Consider the following 23667-nt stretch of genomic DNA (forward strand, 5'->3'; position numbering starts at 1 on the left):
GCATTTTGTTTATCTACCTGTAGGACAAACAATAAAGCTAACACATTAAAAACTTAAGACTATAATTTGCCTAAAGGTAACAAGTTTCTCTCTCTTTGTGTGTGCGTGCGTGTGTATGTGTGTGTGTGTGTGTGTGTGAGAGAGAGAGAGAGAGAGAGAGAGAGAGAGAGAGAGAGAGAGAGAGCACATGCTGGCACATCTGTAGGTGGAAGTATGTAGGTAAATGTGGAAATCAGAGGTCAAATTCAGGAAGCCACCCACCGTGGCTTTTGAGAAGCCAGACTGGCCTTGCTAACTAGGCTAGACCCTGTGGTCAGTGAGCTCAGCAGACCCATAAATCTAGCCTCTCCTCGTCTGGGATTATTAGCTCTCACCACCAAGCCCAGTTCATACACGATTCTGGGAATGCAGACTTTCCTGTTTACATGGCCTGCACTTTACAGAGAGTGTCCGAACCAACGTCTCCAATTTTATTTCTATAACAAGAGTGGTGAAGAGGACCTGGGACACCCTGCATAGGGCATACATAGCAAATGCTAAATGCCTAAGCACATTTTTTTTTTGAGACAGGGTTTCTCTGTGTAGCTTTGGAGCCTGTCCTGGAACTTGTTCTGCAGACCAGGGTGACCCTGAACCCACAGAGATCTGCCTGCCTCTGCCCCAGAGTGCAGAGATTAAATTAAAGGTGCACCTCACTACCCGTTTTTTTCTTTGTTTATTTTCTTCCTTCCTTCCTTCCTTCCTTCCTTTCTTTCTTTCTTTCTTTCTTTTTTTTTTTTTTTGCCTTAGTGCAATCTTGTCCCCTGTTAGGAACGGAATCCAGAAGTGCAAGCAGCGTGCTAGCCAAACCTCAACTATACCCCAGTCATTCAGAACTCAATGCTCAATGGCAGAACCTTGGTCTACGTTTATGAAAATACTAGGAATACTAGGATTCAAACCAGAAGCCTGCAGAAAAGATTCTTTAAAAAAGCTTCTATATTCTTATTATATAGAAAACTATATAATAAGCGACTTGATATAATCAAAATAAAGATTAAGGCATTTGAGAAGATCAACATTTTAAAAACATGTCTATATAATAGCCAGCACCAGCCCTTTGCAGAGAGACATTTATTTATTTATTTAGGTACGACCAAGCTTTAAAAATATAGCTCGGTAACATCTTATTTTGACCCCCAAATAATATATCAAAATTTCTGCCAGGCATTGGAGACAGAAGTGTAAACCACGAAGACACCAATAGTTACACTGCACACCTTAATTCTTCTCCATAGGAAGACCTGGAGGACAGCCAAGTCTCTCTGTAGTGTGCTCCCATGTGCTAGGCGACTGCCTGCTGACACGTGCCAGCCCTTCGTCTTCTGGCATGGAGTCTTACTACGTAACTCATGCTGGCCTTTAACACAAAGCCCTCTGCCTCTGCCTCCCAGATCCGAAGATGAGAGGCACGTGCCACAGGGTTTGGCCTCCCTACTTCTCAAATCAGTTACCTGGAAGGTGTCTGAAAAGTGAGGCTACTGATGTTAGACTGGCTTTCTTACAAAAATCCACGGTCACATAATTCAGGCTAAAGCTTCCTTCTTGTGGGTATTGTAGTATTCAATCCTACTTGTGTTTTATAACAATTGTCAAACCTGTCACGTTTCTTACCCAGAACCCCTCTTCAAAATCTCACAGACACCTTGTCAACTAATTGATTCTGGTACCGCTGGGTTACCTCCAAGGAACAGACACCCTTCTGCACTGGCTGGTAACAAGCTCATCTTTCACAGCCAACTTGAGAATGCTCGGAACCCTCAAGCCATGAGCCCCTGCAACATTTAAAGAGTGCTGGCAAGGAGCCAGAGTCGCCGTAAGTACAACAAATATTTTCAATGATCTGAGATAGTTTCTCGATCAGGAACACTAAATTTCAGGACCGCGAACACTGCTGGATAAGTCACAACCTAACCATAGGACGAAACACTCAGCTCACTGGAATGTATAAGGTCAATGACATATGTTGGGACAAATTCATTGAAGACTTACTACAGGGAAGGCATTGTGACTAATTTTAGACAGCTAGTTAATGCTTAATGCGACAGGTTATTCATCCATGCAGAAATGCTGATGGGTTCTACACATGAGTACAAGTGCCTAGATCAGCTTTACCAGCTGACCCCGGGCTTTCCCTCTGGGAGTGAGCTCCTGGCTGCCACCATGTGGCTGATACCACAACGTCTCATGAGAAGATGCCCTCTGCTGGGCATTAGTGCCCAGAGCACACTTTGTAACTGGAGTACTTCCTGGCACAGGAGGAACTCCTCTGCAGTCCATACTATTCCAGCCGCTACGCCAGGCTGTGTTTCTTTACAATCTTACCTACGGTATGGAACTAGGCTTGTGCAATCAGCAGGGTGACCCGTGGATCTATGTAGAAGAGTGAGCAGATTCAGAAGGTGAAAGGCTCACGTTAATTCAGAAGCCTTCTGGACATTCAGTGTGTAGATTAGTGGATAATATTTAGAAACAAAGTTGCAAATATTAGGGATCCTTTCTATCAAGAGATTAACAAAAACAAAGAGAAGGAACTGCCTGCTGTCCTTAGAGCTTCTAAAGGCAAGTCTAGATGACAAGCATCTCTGGAAGACTTTGGACAAAGCAGGCAGTCTGTCCTGTGGCAGCAGTGTAATATACGAGGGGCAGGGAACAGGGTAGGGGTGGGGAGCGGGGAGCCAGGAGAGTCAATTAGACTGAGTTTAAGGTCTTCAAAGGAAAAGCTGTTCTGGAATGGTTGCTGCTCCCCCTCGTGGCTGTTTAGAACCCTACAAGTGACTTGTGCTAAGCCTTGCTATGCTGGAATGTTAGGCTGTTACTCAACTCACACACTTCTTAAGGAAATCGATTGTGGTAAGAATTTAACACTGCTGAAGTTAAAGAAAAAGAACTTACTGTGGTAGAATCGAAAGAAAGGACATCCACGACCGGGGGAGAGGAACTCTGCAAATCCATCACCTCAAGTTTTGGATTAATCTGTGTGCAAACATAAAATAAGTTAATGCGATATCTTCTACATAAGAAACCAATACTATTTGTAAAAAACTAATCAAATAGTATTCTTAATATATTCTAGAAATAAAGCATATATTCATTGACAAGCATATACTATTGGCAAAACATGAATCTACTAAGCCTACTAACGTAAAAGAGATTACTATGTTGAACATAAGCCAGAAGCAGTTATTTTCAAATTATAAAAGCAATGTAATTCACCTACAGGGGAATATTAAAGTAGAAAGACCCACCTCAAGAGATGCAGAAAAAATCCTAGCCAGTACATTAAAAAAAGAAAATGTTAAGATGTAAGAATCAGAGCAAGGGACAAGCTTCATTCAAAAATGGGTGATTGCCTGTGGAGAAAGAACCAGACTCTACTGTTGACAGCCCCGCTAAGGGGACCGAAGAACACTGCTGTCCCCACCCAACATATAAACCCAAATGCATTTCAGCATGAAGTTAAAACATGGACACATCAAATACTTAAAACTGAAGAAAATTCACCAGGAATTCATGGGAAAGCCTAACACTTCTGTTGCCGTTAAAGAAGTCTCAAGTACACAGACAGGAGTGCCACAGACAGTTCAAGGCGCGCTACAGTGGAGAAAATGACACCGCAGGACACGGCGGCTACTGACGGATGACGGACAGTTCTAAACACTGACTAGGTCCGTGGATCCCTGCTAGGAAGGGAAGGCAGGGGCTAAGTAGAACCCAAATGTGATGTCAGACTCTAGAATACTCCAGGACAAACACGTTAGATCTTTTTTATAACCAGAGGCAGAGAATGGCGTCTGGAAAACTGCAGAAGCAAAGCACAAGGCAGGGGAGAATGTGTCTGTGATCACACCTGATGTGGGGGACCACAAGGATACCATAAAATTAACACGCAGAAATGGAACAGAGGGGGTATTATGATATCTAATATAAAAGGGGCAATAACTAAAATCTCTAGTAAAAGCTTTCACACGGAAATGCAGAAAGCCCATGGCAATAAATCCACAGGAGTGAAAACCTAAGGGCTGATGACTATATGAAGAGGAGCTCAGCGGCCTTATTCACGAGAAAAGTGAAAATTAAACTAACACCATGGGAAAAACCGGAGAGCTTGGCGTGTTAGCAGTGTTCAGCGCTATGTAACAGACGAACCGTGAACTACACTGTGCCGAATACCTGTAACGCAACGCCACCGACGTCCACGCAGCTCTGTACAACATACAAACATAGCACCTCATGTTACACATGCATCTCAAGGTTTTTATACGAAATGAGAAGGCTGATTATAGAAAAAAAATACTCAGTACAATCCAGTGGACCCCAAAGTTCCCGACCATTCAAAGCACAACAATATTTAATTAGAGATTTGGAAATATGTATGCAGTAAAATTACAGAGAAAACGGAATGATTTTCTGGACTGATGACTGCCTCTGAGGGAAGCTGTTTCTAAATTCAAGGGCCCCCAAAGCATACCACATTGAATCTAGTCACCCTATACGGACGGCAGGACCCTATAGCAAACCAATGGGACCACCACTCACAGCACTCGGGCCCAGAAGAAAACGCTGGCTCATTGCTCAGCGACAGAGGACACTTACAAAGGACATACAACTTAACACAACTTCTCCACACAAAAATAAAAATAAGACGAACTTTAGAAAACAAGTCAGAGGGGCTGGAGAGATGGCTCAGTGGTTAAGAGCACTGACTGATCTTCCAGCAGACCCGGGGTTCAAGTCCCAGCCCCCACATGACAGCTCACAATTAATTGTCTGTTAACTCTAAGATCTGACACCCTCACATACACATGCAGGCAAAACACTAACGCACATAAAATAAAAAGATAGGGTGAGAAAAAGAGCCTCCCAGGACGGTGGCAGGGTAGAGGCATGGTACCAATGAGCCAAAGGTTGGTGGCAGGAAAGAAAGAGACTGAAGTTTGACAGAGGCCAGATTACGAAGAGTGAAGGAGTCTGGGAGGACCAGGAGGCTGGAGTGTGAAGCGCTTTAGCGAGACCCACCTGGGAGAGATGGACCCTGACTGCAGGCTGAGCCCCGGCTAGAACAGCTTGTTGAGCACCGGGGCTTGATGGGCACAGCTGGAGCTATAGTTATTACATTTCATTTCTGCGTATGTATGTGCGCGCACATGCACACTTACACACGGGAGTGCACCATGGTACATGTGCAAGAGATTTAATGAGAACTTGTGAGATTGGGTTCTTTGCTTCCACCAGGTGGATCCCAGTGACTTGAGTCAGGTTGGCAGGCTGGGCTGCATGCTCTGCTGAGCCAGCCTGCTGGCCTGCTGGTTTTGTTGTAGGGACTGATCTCACAATGGCTGTGCACAAGCTGGCCTCAATCCCCTGTGTCTTCCAAGTGCTGGGATTACAGGCGTGTGTGCCACCAGGCTCGGGCTCTAGCTGTGGTTTCAGGAATGTTAACTGCAGCTTGTGATTATTATCCAGCCCACTGTGGTAGAGAGGAGGTGTGCAGCTGGAAGGCACAGTCCGACCAACACCCCTGCTTCCTTCCGGCGGGTCCGCAGCACAAAACCAGCACCTCCTCACCCAGCTCAGTGAGACAACTCCTATGAAGACACCTAACTTCACTCTTTTCACTGTTAGGCAAGCTAGCCGGAGACGGTTTACTCTTCTCTCTACTGCCATCTAGTGTAGACATAAAAATGCTCAATGAGTTGGTTTCCTCCTCTGAACTAGAAATTGTTCAGAAAGCTAAGTTACAAGAAAAGAGGAGGTACCTCCAGTAAAAACCTCTTCGGCTGTCTGTCAGTTCGGAATGTATGTAATTACTAGTGTTTTACTGCGTGGCAGCAGAAAATGCTGTCACATCAAGTCAAGTTACCTAAATGATGGGTGGGACTGAGGCTGGGCTCTCAGCGGCTGAGCAGGGCGGTGTGTGTGTGTGTGTGTGTGTTGTGTGTGTGTGTGTAAAACTGAGGTCACTGAATGAGGAGGAGGTTGTGTGGAGTCTTGAAGGCCCCTCCACACCCTGCTCCGAGGGTCTTCATCACCAAGGAGTCCAACAACATCAGCGCCTGTACCGTGCAGTCTGTAATGTTTACGTAGGCTGCGTGCTCATGAAGGGCAAGGAACGGGTGGGTCCTAAAGCCGGGACCTCCAGCACAAAGGGAGACCCGGCAGTTTGAACTTTTATGAAACAGAAGCGCAGCAATAGATGGGTAAGGATGCGCAATGAGCCATGGTGCCAGGGCTGCGACGCCAGCACTGCCAGCTCCAGCTCCACTCACTTCAGCGCTCGTGTGGATAAAAGCATGGCCGACTTCCAGTATTATGCAGAGGCATGGGAAAGTATTGTATAGGCACTAAGCATTCTTACTGCTATTACCGCTATCATATAAGTGCCTCAGGATAGTTACTGGGGTCCTGAATTAAAATCCAGGATTGGTAGATAGGCAACCATATTTTCATCCTCAGTGGTAATGTTCCTAACCTTATTAAGGTTAAAACCTGATCTAAGATAAGATATTGATCACAACAGAATTTTCAACAAGGAATCATGGTCAGGCTATCAAAAAATATTGAAGTAAAAGGATATGTCCTGTCCCGCTAAATAACATGCTGAATTTCATATGCAATTTATAGAGAATGGTGATAGAGAGTGGCCATTTTGAAATTGAAAGCAATTAAAATAATTATTTTATTAACAATTTTGACTTAAGTACTATGCCTTCTGATAGTTTGCCAAGCCGAGGATAACTATCTGACCCTCTAGTTTCCTAAGGATCTATCCCTTCGAATGCTTTCTGGTCTTTCCATTAAATATGTCAACGATGACAAGACTCCACAGGACATTATGCAAATGTCATACAGGACTACTCTCTGAAAGGAGAGTTTCTTTTTTCTTCCTGGAGCAGTATAGCGCAGTTCTCTCTCGTGGCAGCTGGCGAGGCTGACATGAACTTCTCCTACTAATGCATCCGGGCTAGGCGAAGACCCCTGGGTAAAGACTGCACTTTCCTGACATCACAGAACACAGGTCTCCTGCTTCATTTTAATTAGGACGCAGTGGCGGCTGTCAGTAGCCCAGAGGAGGGGGACACAGGAGGGGCACCCACACAGGAAGGCTTCTTTCATGTTTCACCTGCCTTCCTCTGGTGTTTTCTCAGAGCCACGTGGCTGTCACCTCTCTATCCGCGTAAGGATTAATAATTCACACACCTGAGACTCTGCAGGGTTCCCAACCTTTATACAAATAGAGCGGTTAAGGCTGGCAAGCTTTGCCCAAAAACGTCACGCAGAAGGTTAGGAAAACATAAAGTATCAATCATAGGGAGTTGATACTGCTCCAAACTCAAACATTAAACAATCCTGGCCTCTACAACAAGAAGAGAAATTACTTCAAAACTTTTTCTTAAAAATAGTAATTTTATATTTTCTTTAAATTCTGAACACTCAACATTTTCAGTTTAAAAACATTTCTGAAGTAATGTAAGTGCCCCTCCTAAAGCTTTGAGAGAAATTTTAACCCACAGAATTAAGTGTTTTAAACATAGTTTATCACAAGTGAGCATAGTAATTTTCTCCTGATCTTCACGACATCTGTGTGAAAGTTTTACCTTTCGGCTCAACAGTGTTTTTCTTTCTGTGACGGATCCATATCCATTAATGTGAGGACTTAAAAAATAATGTGATAGCGGTGCGTGGTGGCGCACATCTTTACTCCCAGCACTCGGGAGGCAGAGGCAGGTGGATCTCTGCGAGTTTGAGGCCAGCCTGGTCTACAAAGTGAGTTCCAGGACAGTCAAGGCTGTTACACTGAGAAACCCTATCTCTAAAAACCAAAAACCAACCAAACAAAAACTTCCAAAACCTTAATAACCCAATTATTTTTTTTAATAACGCTAAAAATATGCTTTCTACAAAGCATTATATTTTGTGTTACTGTGAGCTTATTTTTAAAACGAGATGATTGGCTGTTTAATCAAAGAATCTATTTAGTTCTCTGACACAGTGTCAGAAAGTCTTTTACAGAAAGTCATACTAGACGGTTAACTCAAATAACAATGATACGTACAAGGGACTTAAGCTGGGTACCTAAGATGGCCTTCTTCTGGGCCATGCAAAATATTCAGGCACGTTCTCTGCATTGTGTGTTGTGCAATTGGCCTCTGGTTCCATGATGAAGAGGCAGCTTTGAATAGGAACATAGGCGCACACGTGGAAAGTAGCTGAGAGCATCTCTGCCCAGTCTGGGTCATCCTGACCGAAGCACAAAGGAGCCTGCGTGGTTTCAGGGCTCTCGACTAAAGAGTCAGAACGAGCTGCTCAGGCAACCTGTTGACATTTGAAAGCCTAGCTCTCTCAAATGGCCCGGGATGACAGTAAACCAAGGAGCAAATGGCTTGTTTTATGTCTGGGCCTGGAGAGCATGATGCCGGGGAAATACCACTCAAGTGCTACCACACGTCACTTGGGTGAGCGCCACGTCAATGACATGCCAGGAGTTCTTTACCCTGACCAAGCCCTGCTAAGCCATAGAGATGCTGAAGTAAGACCCACCAAGGACCACCAAACTAGCTTTAGACTCTCAAGGAAAATATATTGCCACATGTATTTTGTGTTCTGTGTGATCACAGGAGGCCAGCCAGCGCACTTAACAACTCTAACAACTGAGGAAAAAGATTACATTTTTTGGCTGGAGAGATGGTAGTTAGAAGCACTGACTGCTCTTCCAGATGCCTGGGTTTGATTCTCAGCACCTACATGGCAGCTTTCAACCATCTATGACTCCCAGGTCCAGGGGATCTGACAGTCTCTTCTGGCTTCATGGTGCGCACATCCATGCAGGCAATACAAGCACACTGTGCACATTGTGCACACATCCATGCAGGTAAAACACCCACACACATGAAATAAGAACAAATAATTCTTTTAAAAATGTATATTCTTTTGTTTAAAGAATGAAAGGGAAAATGAGGGCAAGGACTGGAGCTCTGGGGTGGAGCACTTGTAGCACGTAAGAGGCCTTGAACTGGATTCTCGGCATCAACACACACAGGCTCACACACACAGAAGTGTGCACACGCATGCGCATAATGACAGAGTATGCATGAACATGTAATAAAGTACAATGATTAATACTCAGAATATTGTTCAAAAGGATAAAAATTACAGTAAAGAATTGGAAAATCAACACTGTCAATAAAACAACAACAACAAAAACCCAGAAAGCCCAAAATACAGTTGGATTAGATAAAATCTAAGAAAGACTCTCCTGCGTGGGATGGTGAACACGTGGAAGTCCTAGCACTTGGGGATAAGGAGTTCCAGGTTAGTCAGAGCTGGCCCTGAGACCCCTATTCCAAGACAAGCGCACAGAGTAAGAACACCCAGAGCGTAGGTATGGAGGCTTCAAGTGAGAGTACTGGAAAGGCCTGAGAAGGTCAGGACAGAGGGGGTGGCTGAGGGGTGACGTGGGCTACTGTGTCCTGCCTTCAGATAAAGTCTCAGGGCTCAGCGGGGTGGGTGGGTGGCAGAAGTCAGCAGTCACCACCTGGGAAGCAGTGACAGGCAGATTAGCAGTTCAAAGTCATCCTTCACTACAGAGTGAGTTCAAGGTCAGTCTCAGTTACAGGAGATCTTGTCTCAAAACCAAAACACAAGAAAGCAAAATAAATACTCTAAAAATCATCTGTAATGACAAAAGAGCAAACTCAAAGGAGCAGGGAGACAGTGATTTCTGATATCAGCTCTTGGAACAGAAACAGACTTAAAAAGAACAGTAAGAGATGGTCTAACAGCCTAACATGAGCTAAGGATTCAGCACAAATGGGTTTTCCTTTGGAGGGAGAAAACTTACACAGATGGGCTGAAATCAGGGAATGCATTTACACTCCACTAATAAAAAAAGCAGAACAGCGTCATGCCTGCAGTCCAGGTACTTGGGAAGTGTGCAAGCAAGCAAGCAAATTGGTCTTAATCGTTAATATGGCCTCACTTATTATATTTAATGCTAAATATTTTCTTTAAATGTTTATGGGTGGGTCTGTTAGTTTGTCTGGCTATAAAGTGGTTTCTGGAGACCTGTTTCATTAGTTGTTATAAAAACGCTTGCCTTTCAGTCCTATCCTCATGATGGCCCTCAAACCAGCTCTCCCAAAGTGACCGGCGAGGAAGCCATGGTCAGACTCCGTAGCCTTAGATTGAAGTTCTCATTTCTATTCCTGCCAACACAATTTTTACCTTTATTTCCGAGCCGTCAAGAAGAATCTAAGCTAGTCACATTAGGACACACTACTGTACACCTATGGTTTGATTTTAGGAGTAAAAACAACAGACTTTCTCCTAGCTCTGTTGTTTCTGGGCAGGGCCAGGCTTTATATAAACCAGTCTAATTTTCAGCACTGGGTTCAATAACAGCCCTACAATGATCATAACATGTAAAGAAATATGCACAATGTACTCACTTCAATAATCTCCTTCTTCTCTTCATGGAGATGCGGTGATCGCGGGTAGATGTCAAGAAGGTGTGGGGAGGACTCGAAGTGCAATCTTTTGAGGTTTCTTTTATTAGGATCTTTGCAGTGCAACTGACTGAAGTTGGCCCTCCATAGCAAGACCTACAGAGTCAAAGGCATTGGTAGTTAGTGGCCAGCATAGGAAACCACAGTCAGACATCTAAAACTGTTCTGAGCAGTCAGAGTGTCTGTGTGCAGAGACACACGTCCATCATTGCTCTTCAATATTTTAGGCAGGGCAGGGAAGAGATTTAGCATTCTGAATTGCCTTCACGCCCGACTTAAAATTTCTACTTTGAGCTGGGTGTGCAGGTCATGTACTTGGAAGATAGAGGCAGGAGGCCTTTGTAAGTTTGAAGTCAGCCTGGCCTATATTATGAGTTCTATATATAGTTCACCAACATCACTAGTCTGTGATACACAGTGAGACCCTGTCTCAAAAATATCCCCCAAACCCAATCTAAACTAAACCAAACAAAATTCCTTACTATTTTATAAACTTAAAATATTTCTCTCTGCCCCTCACCAAAGCCCCACACCACGCTTTTGACTTGACCATCATTTTGTTCAATAACCTGGCTATGAATAACTTTTGGTCATCTCATGTAAACGTAGATTTGCCTCATCAATGATTTCAATTTATCATCCTCAGCGAGCTCAACATTTGAAGAAACAAGAAGTACAGACAAAATCTTAGACTATAAGTTGGGTAAGAAGGGCATTGAAACTGGGCACTCGGTGTCAACTAAATGTATTATTGGGCATAAAATAGAGCAAGAGAAAATACCTGCAGAATTCTTAAAACTATTCAGCTGGAACTATTTCAACTATGCGACAGCAAACTTGACACTAAGTTAACGCAAAACCCCACTGGCAATCGTCTCAACACACACAGGCTAGAAAGTGATGCGTGTCCCGTGGACATCAACGATTCCTTTATGCAAATCAGGTCCTTCGATCCAAATCAAAGGTGTACAAACCTGGGCATCCGCACCTCCTGATGTAAATAGCTCTCCATCCCGTGAAAATGCGACAGTAAAGACAGGACCCTAAAAGACAAAGGGAAGTAAAAAGAAGAGGATTGAGAGCTGATTTCTCATGGCCGACAGGACTGAGTGCCACGGTCTAACTTGTCACACGGCAGCTAGCGTCCGACAGACACAGTCAGTAGCTGGCAACGAATTGTGGCCAAGCGCAGATACAGAACTGGCCCAGGTATGTTAGAACACAAGGAAATGATCACCGCAAAAGGAACAGCCATTTTCTCCTGTAAAGAATTTTTCTATAAAGCTTTTTTTAAAAAAAAGTTTGCACGTGTATAATAAGCTGGTAAGAATTTTTGTTTAAGCTTTTTCTAGCTTTACTCATTAAAAATGAACAATAAATATGAAGTAATGGCACTGAGAGCCGCATGACCCTAGCAGGCTCCACTGGGCGCTCTCTCCTGAAGGCTGCGGGACTGTGAGGAGTCAAAGCCAGCAGTCCAGCCCTAAGGATGCCCAGCACAGCACAGTCGGAGGCCAGTGGCGAAGCTCCTGAAATTATCTACTGAGAGCACTGAAAATGAACAATTCCTGTACTTTACATGAGATCAGTCTATCACAACTGGAGGAATTAGTTCTCATCTTGCAATATTAACATTTGTTTATTTTTTAACATAAACTAATATACAAAGTTTTAGAGAAAACACTTTGCCTTATTCACATATATCCTGTGTTATTACTGAATGTGACATGTATCCCATAGGTTTCTATGCTTGAACACTTAATGGTGGTGCTGTCTGGGGGATATGGAGTCTTCAGGAGGTGAAAATACGTCACTATGCGTGCGTGCGTGCATGCGTGCGTGCGTGTGTGTGTGTGCCTTGCAGTTTTATAACCTGGTCCCACGCCAAGTTCTCGCTCTCTTCTCTGTCTCTCTCTCTCTCCCTCTATGCTTCCAGATAGGTAATGCAATGTCTGACAGCATGCCCCTGTTTGCTGGGGAACATTATTTTAAGGTGTGTTTCTTTTGTTTACGCTGCATTTGTTTAACTCTGTGAATCTGTGTTATTGTGTCTGTCTAAAACACATGTGGTCTAATAAAGAGATGAACGGCCAACAGCAAGGCAGGAGAGAGAAAAAGGTGGGGCTGGCAGGCAGAGAAGATAAACAGGAGGAAAAATCTGGGAGAAAAAGGATCTGGGAAAGAGAAAGGAAGGAGGAGGACTGCAGCCACCTACCCAGCTACACAGCCAGACACAGAATAAGAAGGAAAGAAAGGGTATACAGGAATAGAGGAAGATAAAAGCCCTAAGGCCAAAGATAGATGGGATAATTTAAGAAAAGCTGGCAAGAAACAAGCCAAGCTAAGGCTGGGCATTCATTTATTTGAGAGCTGGGTGGTGGACCCTTCAAAAAAGTCAAAGGAGCCAAAAGAACAAAGAGTAAAACAACCAACAACACTTGCTGCCATGATTACCCTGCCATGGTAGACTACCCTTTCTGGAACTGCCACGGAGTAAGGTCTTTCTCTCTTTAGCCACTTGCCAGGGCTTCTTATCAAAGGGACATGGATGCCATTACCAGCTGTAGCTCATAAATACCTTTACCCTGGAAGAAAATGCTATCTGTGTGCCAAGAGTGTTTCTCCTCAGCGCTGTTCTTTTTCCTAATTATGTCGTATTACTTTATAGATATCTCAGCCCTTAGCCATTGTCATTGATTGCATTTTCTTTCTCTGAATGCACGTGTCTGCACATGACTGAGCTGGTTCTGCTTTGCCCTAACCCTATTGTAGACCAGGGCAGAGCAGGAAGTTGGGCAGGACAGATCAGGCAGGAAGAACCTTTCTTTTCTGGACTGTAAAGCCCTTTCTATTTTGAAATGTGGGGAGCTTATATTCACCTAAAAGAAAATAGCCAGTGCGTGAGGCAAAAAGGAAACAATTTGCTCTGAAAAGCTTACAAGTTTGAATATTTACCCATAAGAGAACATTTATAGACTTAAAACATATCAATGTTTTTCTAAACCAATTGAGAAATTGGTTTAGACAAAAAGAATAAGAAATACCAGAGCCAAAATATCAGCTTTCTCTCCAGTAACTCTGTTAAAAGGAGAATATTGCTTATCTGGAAGGCAAGTGGGTGTTCTAGAAATAATAATCACAATGAGCCAGGTGTGATGGCCTGGTTACAGGGGACACTGGCTGAAGACAAGTCTTTGCACAGGAATTATGGAAGGAAAACAGCAGGGGCAGGCGCCCAGCCTAAAGCAGGGGAGCAGAAGGTGTTAGGCTCTGACTGCTGAGCTGCTCTTAACTCACCAATCAGGATAGGAGGGACGGGGGCAGGTGCGAAAGGCTGAGTGTCCGAGCGGAGAGCCAGCATCATATAAGAAAGGCACATGTAACAAACGGGACCAGACTCTAAAGAGCATCTATCACAAAACAGAAATCTCAGTGTTGATACCGTATGTCCCTGAAGTGTGTAGATGAGCCTTCCCTCTAGGAGATCCAGAATCTTGAGTGTCCCATCGGAAGAGGCCGTGACTAGGCTGTTCCCCGAAGGATGGAAGGATAGACAGTTCACACCGCAGCTGTGAACTAAGGGGCAGGAAATAAACACAAACAATTCAGACCTTCTTTATAACATCTTGACCATCCTAACGGTAGTTTGATATAATTGGCCTTCTTCCCTGTCAATCATTTGCAGCGAGGGGCTCTGAAGTTCGGAGCATTTACAGTACTTTGTGAGCAGCGTTACCGTGAAAACGAGAATCGGCCGGAAGCAGGAACTCTGTCACAGCAGGATCCTAGCTCCCCAAAGCGAGTTAAATGTTGTGACGTCACGTGACACGAAGCTTCCAGTTAATGAGGCAGAATCGCTTCAGAAAGGAGAGTGTGTCACATAAAGAGAATCTTACAGGGTACACAGCTATAAACTCTTTGGCTGTATCACCCCAAGAGTTAAGAGCTGACTATCATCAGCTCATATAAGCTCTCTAATTCAGCCTCAAATTAAACTTAAGGAGCAATGGGGTGGGGGGCTTGGCACGAAGGAGTGGCGAGTGTGGAGGCATGTGTGTAGGACAGCCCTGGGTTTAAGCACAAGAACTCATTTCTGGACACCATCCTTCCCATAGGAGGCAGCAGAGTACAATGTCAAAAAGGGATGTTTTCTATACACGATGCTGTCCCACAGACTTACGTTCATTTCTGTCGGTTTTCTTACCCTTACAACCAAAGAAGTACTGACGCCTATTAGGAATAGCGACTGACTCTCACACAGAGCAGACAACCAGAGTTTGAAAACTACTACGGTAACTTGGTTTTTACACTCCCCACGTCAGTTTTAAAGCATCTTTAAAAAGATGCACGACACCAGACCCCTCTATCTGTTCCGTTCCCAATGTGGCCATGCCGGATACACCTCACTGTGCTTTGCAGCGTTTTTCCTCTCTTTAATAGGCACACTGGGGACGTGTGGCCAAGCCGAGCTTTTAGGAGTTGCTGGGGCCAACGCTTCGGCCCTAAAATCTCTGGTCACAACTCTGTCAAGCTGAACCAGGATAGAAGACATCTTTTTGGCATCAGCCAACTCAAGCAAGCCCAGCCTGGGTGGAGAGGAGAGGCTGGTGGGCCCAAACAGCTGCTGAAATCATTTTTATTCTAGGAACTTTCCTTATCTTTCCACTCTGGCAGCTTGCCAAATCCAAGCAGTCTAAGCAAAGTTAACTAAAACACCTCGCATTATGCCTCCAAGCGTGCTTCTCTAGTCTTTAAAAGCATGGACAATGGGTACCTAAGGGGAACTATCTTTGTACACTGTAAACATGTATTACTCTTACTGCTTAATAAAGAGCTGACTGGCTGAGAGGTGGACAGGAAGAGACTGGGTGAGAGAACTAGACTAGAGGATGCTGGGAAGAGGAAGGATGGAGTCTTGGCAGACGCTATAAGAGGCAGAACAAGCAGGATGAGAAGTATGTACAAGAGGTTCGGGGCAGCGCATAGATGAATAGAAATGGATTAAGTTATAAGAGCTAGCTAAAAGCAAGCCTGAGCTATTGGCTGGGCATTTGTAATTAACAGTAAGTCCCTTGTGGTCATTTGGGAGCCACTGCTGGAACAGAGATGTCTTACCTACAGGGGACATCTCAAAACAAGTCCATCTACTTTATTTAGAAAACCTCTGCTTATTCTTATAAGACTTGTATGTATATATTTTTCAGGGTCATTTGTTATCAGATAGTCAACTGGTGTGCTCTTCCCTGAGGGAGACTACTCTTTTCCTTATATTCCTTAGTTGCCTGTAGTTCCTCTGGAGCTTTCTGTCTTTCCATGTCAGCCATCCCTGTTGGGGTCATCCTAGTTCAGCTCATGTTTAGGCTGCCATGGGTGTAGCTTCTGACATATTTAGGAGACACAATCTCACAGCCTCTTTCTGTGGCTCTTAGAAAAATCTTTTCATCCCCTCTTCTGCAATGATCCCTGAGCCTCAGGTGGAGCAGTTGTGTTGTGTACATACAAGTAACATTATACAGACTGAGCAGGTTGTATGATTTTAGGAACATACACACACACACGTTTAACAACAATTAAAGAAAAAGAGGCAACGATTTGAAAGAAAGTGGGGGAGGGTGGGGTGGAGATTTCATAGGAAAGTTTGGGTTTGGAGGCAGGAAAGGGAATCGGGGAATAATACAATTTTATTATAATCTCAAAAATAAAAAAATGTATATAAAGACAAATATATATTTAAACGACTTCTGGATGATGTAGCCTGTTATTGATAAATTATACCGTTCACTAAATGGATGCAAATTTAAATGTATTTCTGAGACGAGAATTAGGACAGCTTGATGGCCATGATGCTGTCAATCATAATACTTCTGAATGCAGTAAAATTACCAAGGCCATTTTCGCAATTGTTCAACTTCCTTTTTATAAAAAGATTTATTTATTTCAAAATGTTATGTGTAAAATGTTATGTTTGCATGTATGTAAGTGCACTGTGTGTGTGCCTGGTGCCCACAGAGGCCAGAAGAGGATACTAGGTCTCCTGCAACTGGAGTTTCGGGAAGCTGTGAGCTGCCATGTGGGTGTTGGGAACTAAACCCAGATCTTCTACAAGATCAGCAAGTGCTCTTAACTACTGAGCCATGACTTCAGCCTCAATTTTTCAACATCTGGAAGATTCTAAATATGAGTGTTCTAAGACATATGGTTTCCTCAGTCTTGATCCTTGTCCAAAGCACTTAGAATCAAACTCAGGAAAAAAGACCCTAATGTGGACTCCTTTCTGAATCCCATATGCCTTTAAATATCTGTTCTTATTGTTAGTGACTTCTATTTTCCTTGTAGATTTTATGCTAATATTTTGTATAAATATATCCTCTAACAAAATGACCTAAGCATGATCAAGATGCCAGGCTGTCACCCACAGGACAGACAAAACTGAATTAAGAATGACTTCTAGCCTAAGGGCAGTCTCTGCTTCTTATTTGCTTGAATTTGGCTCCAAAAGGAAGGATGGAGTTAGGGAGTCTTCTGGACACTGGGTCCTTGTCATATTTCATCTCCTCTCCCTAGCTGACACAGGGACAACTCTCATGCCAGCAACTAGGGACAGTTAAGAATAATCACTAGATGATTACTCAGCCATACCTTCGGAAAAAATTGTTCCTAGATAATTTTCTAGGGGGTTGTCTTCAGAGTCAAAATAAAGCCATTATTTCATAAATAAAGCATAAAAAATAAAGTATAGTGGTGAATACTTATAATCCTAGCACTTAGGAGGGCAAAGTAGGAGGCTCATGATTGAGGTTAACCTATAGGAAGACCCTCTCTCAAAGTGAACAACTAGAATTAGTTACTTGTGTGAGCCCTTCCAAAAGCAACTAAAGCAAAGGGGGTATAGAGAAATGGTTCTTTTTTTTATTATTAAAAAAAAAGATTTATTTATTATCTTTACAGTGTTCTGCCTGCATGTATCCCTGTAGGCCAGAAAAGGGCACCAGATCTCATTACAGATGGTTGTAAGCCACTAAGTGATTGCTGGGAATTGAACTAGGAACCTCTGGTAGAGGAGCCAGTGCTCATAACCTCTGAGCCATCTCTCCAGCCCCAAGAAACAGTTCTTTTTTTTTTTTTTTTTTTTTTTTTTTTTGGTTTTTCGAGACAGGGTTTCTCTGTGGTTTTGGAGCCTGTCCTGGAACTAGCTCTTGTAGACCAGGCTGGTCTTGAACTCACAGAGATCCGCCTGCCTCTGCCTCCCGAGTGCTGGGATTAAAGGCGTGTGCCACCACCGCCCGGCTAAGAAACAGTTCTTAAGCATAGTTATCCTGCACCAACTCCCTTCCACTGGAGGCCATTCTTAGTAGTCCACAGTCAGAGCAATTACACAGCAGATGACTCCCTATAGATTTTATTTAATTGCATTTATTTGGCTTTGAATGCCAGCATTCTCTTTTATGTTGGTATGTGGACTTTTGGACTTGCACGACTGGCTCAGTTCACACGGATGCTCAGCCATTACAGCTGGTGGCGCACGCCTTTAATCCCAGCACTCAGGAGGCAGAGGCAGGCGGATCTCTGTGAGTTCGAGACCAGCCTGGTCTACAGAGCTAGTTCCAGGACAGGCTCCAAAGCCACAGAGAAACCCTGTCTCGAAAAACCAAAAAAAAAAAAAAAAAAAAAAAGCACTAGTTTATGACTGAGCTAAGAAAATCTTCAGAGCCAGGTTGGCCAGACACTAATTTCCTCAAGATTGAGCAATAGCAAAACACAAGAAAAACTGAAATGGGAGCTCAGAAGCTGTTTTCGCTAAAATGCCGACTCCTTATTTGGGTCATAAGCAACTGAAAGCCAGATTTTCACCCTGGGAAAGATCTGGGATCTTGGTCCTCACTTTGTGTCTGCTCTTTACCTATGGCTAAAAATGCATATACAAGTCCTAAATCTGCGGTCACCTTGGAGCCCTGGAAACAGAAAACCTCTCAGAAGAGACCAGTCTCCTAGAGGAGGATAATTATCTGGGAAGGGGAGCCTCATGATGGGGGAGAAAGGAAAGAAATGTAGGAAGTAGATACATCCCTCCAGCAACAGGATTCAAATGGCTTTCTCTGACACGGACGCTCCGGCCAGCACGGCTACAATACGCACACCTCCTTGCACCCAGCCTTAGTTCTTCCTCTGCTTAAGACGGAAGCTCAGGTTGTTACCCCAAGACAGACTTGGGGGTCAACTGGTCCTCTGTTTCCCTCCCTGACATGGTCACACTGAATCCATTTTCTCTCTCGGCTTGTTTTGGTACCTCTCTTTCTCATCGTGTTTCTTCTGTTGGTGGCAGTCAACTGCTCCGCTCTCCAGCCCACTCAAGCACAGCCTCTGACCCCCATGCAGAAAGATCTAAACCCAGCCACAAGCCTTTCCCATAGCAGCCGTCCCATAGTGAAAGTTCTTTCTGGTCGGGGAAACCATTACCTTGGTAGTGCTGGAGTAATTTGTTCACGCGTATATCCCAGATTTTCACCGTATGATCAGAACCCGCTGCAGCTATGCATGTACCGTTAGGGTTAAAGTCCACAAAATTTGCAAACCTAGGAAGCAAGAATATGGCGGTTTGACATTTCAACTTCTTTACCTTCGTTTTAAAGTTTGGATTGTTTATAATACGGTATCTCCTTAGAGGGCAGATCCATAAGAACGTGCGAAGAGAATGGACTTACCCTCCAGAATCCGAGACGTTATTGACACACTGCTTGCTGGCGGTATCCCAAATTTTAATCGTTTTATCCTCACTACATGACACGATTAACCTTCCGTCCGGTGAGAATCTAAGAAGCAGAAGATTTTACATGTGAGCAATGCTGAATAATCACCACACATGTCCATGGCACACAGAAGTCAGGCTAAACAGAGTAGACAGCAGAGGCCACTGTCACCACACTACCTGGGCTGTAGAGCAAGGTTACTTGTAACCAGTATCTTTGCAACAATACATCACCATGACAAACACACTGGGGAGACCCTTGAAAGACCAAAGGTCACATAGACCAGCCATGTTCTTTTTTATTGTGTCTGTTTAGATTAAATAATTGATTCAGTTTTGTGGTTTTCCTAGAAGCTTTTGATTAAACCCTGCAATCCTTCCAAGTCAAATACCTTGTATTTTTATAAACACTCTACTTCTTATTTTTCATTTTCAATTGCTTATTTTCCACCATTATCTAGAGGATTCAAGAGATTTTTTTTTCTACTCACCCCACCAACCTGGTAGTGAAGCTTTTGCTAAAAATAAAATAAAATAGGTTGGTGGGTTGAGAAAGTGTAAGGGACACCAACCTGAATCCCAAGGCCAGTGGCTTCCTGGGCTTGGACTGAAAGGACAAGTCACTCAGAACAGCCACTCTGTCCTGTTCCAGCTTTCCACCAGAGTGCCCAATGGGGGGGGGGGATTGATTCCAGACACCTTGTCTACAGCTCCTACACTATTTTCCATATTCACTCTTTATTTGTAACAATAGTTGCCTTTTCAAGACAGAAGACCACACAGAAACTGGAGTGAGGCTCAGGAAACTCTCAGCGGCTTGTTGACTGGTTGGCCTGCAGCAGCAGCCAAGCTCAGAAAGGACGAAATGAGCTCACAGACAGGTGATGAGGAAGACATTTAAGTGTGGTTTCACTCCAGCCCAAAGTACAGATTTCTGTTGGATTTTCAGTTTGGGTGTGGAATATAATTAAAGGTTTATTTTCTTTTCTCAGCACTCCTAACTCTTTCTCTTACTGTACAGATGTATAAGTTATAAGTAATTTATTTTTATTTATTGTTCATTGGTGTTTTACCTACATGCATATCTGTGGGAGGGAGTCAGAAGTCCTGGAACTGGAGTTACAGACAGGTGTGAGCTGCCAAGTGTGTGCTGGGATTTGAACTTGGGCCCTCTGGAATAGCAAACAGTGTTCTTAACTGCTGAGCCATCTCTCTAGCTCCCTAACTTATTCTTAAGAGAGACCTAGAAATAATTCTTCATGACTGAAACTTTGAATCCCACACTTCAGAATTCATCATGTGAAAAGAAAAACAAACAAATATTACTGAGCTCTATGTGAATCAGCCTTTTAAAATATATGAAATATATTTTATTTTATATTTCATATAAAATATATGAAAATACTCCTTCAAGGAAGCAAATCTTTAATTATTAGTAGTTTTCTATGATTTTAAATCACACGTAATATTTTACTAATCTTTTCCTTGAGAAATATTCAAATATGGGCAACAATATTATAGAAATATTTTAAACAGAAAACCTTATCTACTATGGACTTGGAAAAAAAACTTGACTCATTATCTTCATGGAACTAAAAATTTCACAATATAAATATAAGTCATGCAGGAATTAATTCAAATTTTCTTTGAATTTGATCTCACTGTGTATTCTGGCTGCCCTGGAACTCTATGCAGACCAGGCTGGCCTCACAAAGCTCTACCTGTCTCTGTCTCCAGAGTGCTGGGATAAATGGTGTGTGCCACCACACCCAGCTATCATATTTCTTAATAAGACTTATTTTTGGAAAATTACTTAATATGAACATCTTACCCAGCAAAAAAGATGAAGTTATTCCAAACATTTTAAGGAAGAAATGTTAAAACACTTAATCAGCAGAGGGGAGGGTGGAAGAGGAGAGAGGAGGAAGGAAGAGCAAAGGGAGGAAATTGTATAGTTCAAATAAAAACAGTAAATAAAATAAAAACATTTAATCAACAGGAATGATTCAATTGCAAAACATTCTATGACTATTTTTATTGTTGCTGTTGTTTAATTGTGCCGGGGAATCAAAATCTGAGCACTGTGTATGGTAAGCAGGCACTCTCATACTGATCTGTATCTTAGTGACATTATTGATCAATCCTACCACCATCATCACAATATCTTATCCATATTTATTGAGCACATATATCACAAAATGGCTTTTAACACTTCACCTGTAGAAACTAAGTTAATATGCAAAACAATCCTATAAAAGAGGTACTGGTGCTTGTCTCCACACACAGATGAGTAAACTGAGGCACGCAGAGGCATGTGGTGGTTCAAATGAGAATTTTCATACTTCAAATCTCATGTATTTCACCACTCCGTCCCCAGCTGTGGTGCTGTTGAGGGATGTCTAGTAGGTGTGGCCTCGTTGGAGGAAGTAAAGCAATGAAGGTAGGCGTTGAAACTTTAAAGACTCACGTCTTTTCCCACTGTATCCCTCTGCTTTCAGGGCTTGTTCAGGATGTGAGCTCTCTCTCGGTTGGCTGCTCCAGCCGCCATACCCACTGCCTGCTACCTCGGCCTCCCTGACATCACTCTGCATCTGTAAGTCCCAACAAACTGCTTCTTCTGTAGTGGCCTTGGTCACAGTGTTTTACCACAGCACAGAAAAGAAACTAATAAAAAATTTCAAACCAGGAGTGGGGTGTCATTGTTCACAACTTGACTATATATTGTTTTTTGGAGGAATATTAAAAGATTCTTGATTCTGTACTAGAAATGTGTTTGAATCTGTAAGCAGAGTACAATGGGCCATCCTAGTAGGAACTTTGAAGGCAATAATCCTGGGGCCAGTGCAGACTGTGGGGGCCCAGCTCTAGAGGTTTCAGAGAGGAACAATATTAACAACTGGCCCAGAGATTGTCTCTGTAATATTTTGTTAGAGAATGTGCCTTCTTTCTGCTGTTGTCCTAAGACAACATTCGTCTGAGGCTAAATTAAAAAGTACTGGACTACTTTCTTCGGTGGAAGCAGCATAATATTGATGTTGATATCTGTGGTGTGACTATTATTAATGACTGTTATGCAGGTCTACAGTGAAAAATACCAAGTGGGGGAAGAAAGAAATACAAAATATACAGTATAAAGGGAAACAGAGCACCTGAAAACTACTGCTGCAGTTAACACTGCTGGGAGAGAGAGAGAGAGAGAGAGGAAGAAGGAGAAGAAGGAGAAGAAGGAGAAGAAAGAGAAGAAGGAGAAGAAGGAGAAGAAGAAGAAGAAGAAGAAGAAGAAGAAGAAGAAGAAGAAGAAGAAGAAGAAGAAGAAGAAGAAGAAGAAGAAGAAGAAGAAGAAGAAGGAAGAAGGAGGAGGAGGAGGAGGAGGAGAAGGAGGAGGAGGAGGAGGAGGAGGAGGGAGGGGAGGGGAGGAGAGGGGAGAGCAGAGGAAAGGAGAGGAGAGGAGATTAGCACCAGTAAGTAGAGGCCTGATCTGCATTGAAATAAAGGAAAGGGTGACCTCAGGGCAAGACCCCACCCAGCATTTCCTCATTTCATCCCATTTCTCCTTTTTGGAATGGTAATGGAAATGCATATTCTGTGACATTATATGTTGGAAATATACAATTTATTTTTTAATTTTACAAGAGGTGATGATCAAGAAATTGCTTTTTGTATTCTGATATAGCCCCAAGCCTACAGGTGCCAGAGAGTAGAATGTGGCCCTTTGAATGTAAATTTCCCATGGACTCAAGTATTTGAATGGGGCCCTAGTTGGTGATGTTTTCTGGGGGATGTTTAAGAGGTGTGGTCTTGTTGGAGGCAAGCTTTCAGAGTTTAAAGACTTGTGTCATTTCTAGTTGGCTCTTTGTACATTGTGCTTATTCAAGATGTCAGCTCTCAGCTCGCTGCTCCGGAGACCTTGCTGAGTCTGCTGCAGCTGTGAGCCCATGAGTTGCCTTGGTCACGGTGTCGCAGCAACAGAAAAATAACTAAGTAAGGAAAGGGGTCCAGTTGGATCCAGGCTGTTGGTTTCCACAGCCAAACTTCTGAACCACTGTGTGTAGCTCTCTGACCAAAGGGAAGTATTTTCTAATGGCTAGCTTATGCAAAAGCACTGAAAGTTTCAGATAGCATCTATGTAATCGGCATCCTGTGTGTTTTTGTGTGTGTGTGTTAGCATTAGAGAGAAAGAGGAAAGAGGGAGAAAGGGAAGAAGAGAGAGAAAGCATGAATACATACTGTTATAATTTGCTGGCCTGGTCTGTCACCTGGATACCCTGTCCCTTTAAGAGACAAGCCCCACCCTCTCCAAACCCCTTCCCTTGTGGAGGGAAGTCAATATCCCGCCTCCTCCAGCCTGCCTGCTCTCTCTTTCTGTCCGTTCTCTCT

General features: G+C 43.3%; 1 protein-coding gene across 2 annotated transcripts in view; it reads right to left on the reverse strand.

Annotated features, from left to right (window-relative positions):
* Poc1b (POC1 centriolar protein B) overlaps positions 1-23667 on the reverse strand; it is a 77663-nt gene that overhangs the window by 20714 nt on the left and 33282 nt on the right. For both annotated transcript variants that reach the window (XM_075954764.1, XM_075954763.1), the window contains exons 5-10: positions 19247-19354; positions 19002-19117; positions 13987-14120; positions 11519-11587; positions 10488-10640; positions 2935-3015 (exon numbers count right to left, since the gene is read on the reverse strand). In XM_075954764.1, the coding sequence (XP_075810879.1) occupies positions 2935-3015; positions 10488-10640; positions 11519-11587; positions 13987-14120; positions 19002-19117; positions 19247-19354 (661 nt within the window). The remainder of the gene's footprint in view (positions 1-2934; positions 3016-10487; positions 10641-11518; positions 11588-13986; positions 14121-19001; positions 19118-19246; positions 19355-23667) is intronic.

The sequence above is a fragment of the Microtus pennsylvanicus genome, chromosome 20 (assembly GCF_037038515.1).
Source record: "Microtus pennsylvanicus isolate mMicPen1 chromosome 20, mMicPen1.hap1, whole genome shotgun sequence".
NCBI classification, from domain to species: domain Eukaryota; kingdom Metazoa; phylum Chordata; class Mammalia; order Rodentia; family Cricetidae; genus Microtus; species Microtus pennsylvanicus.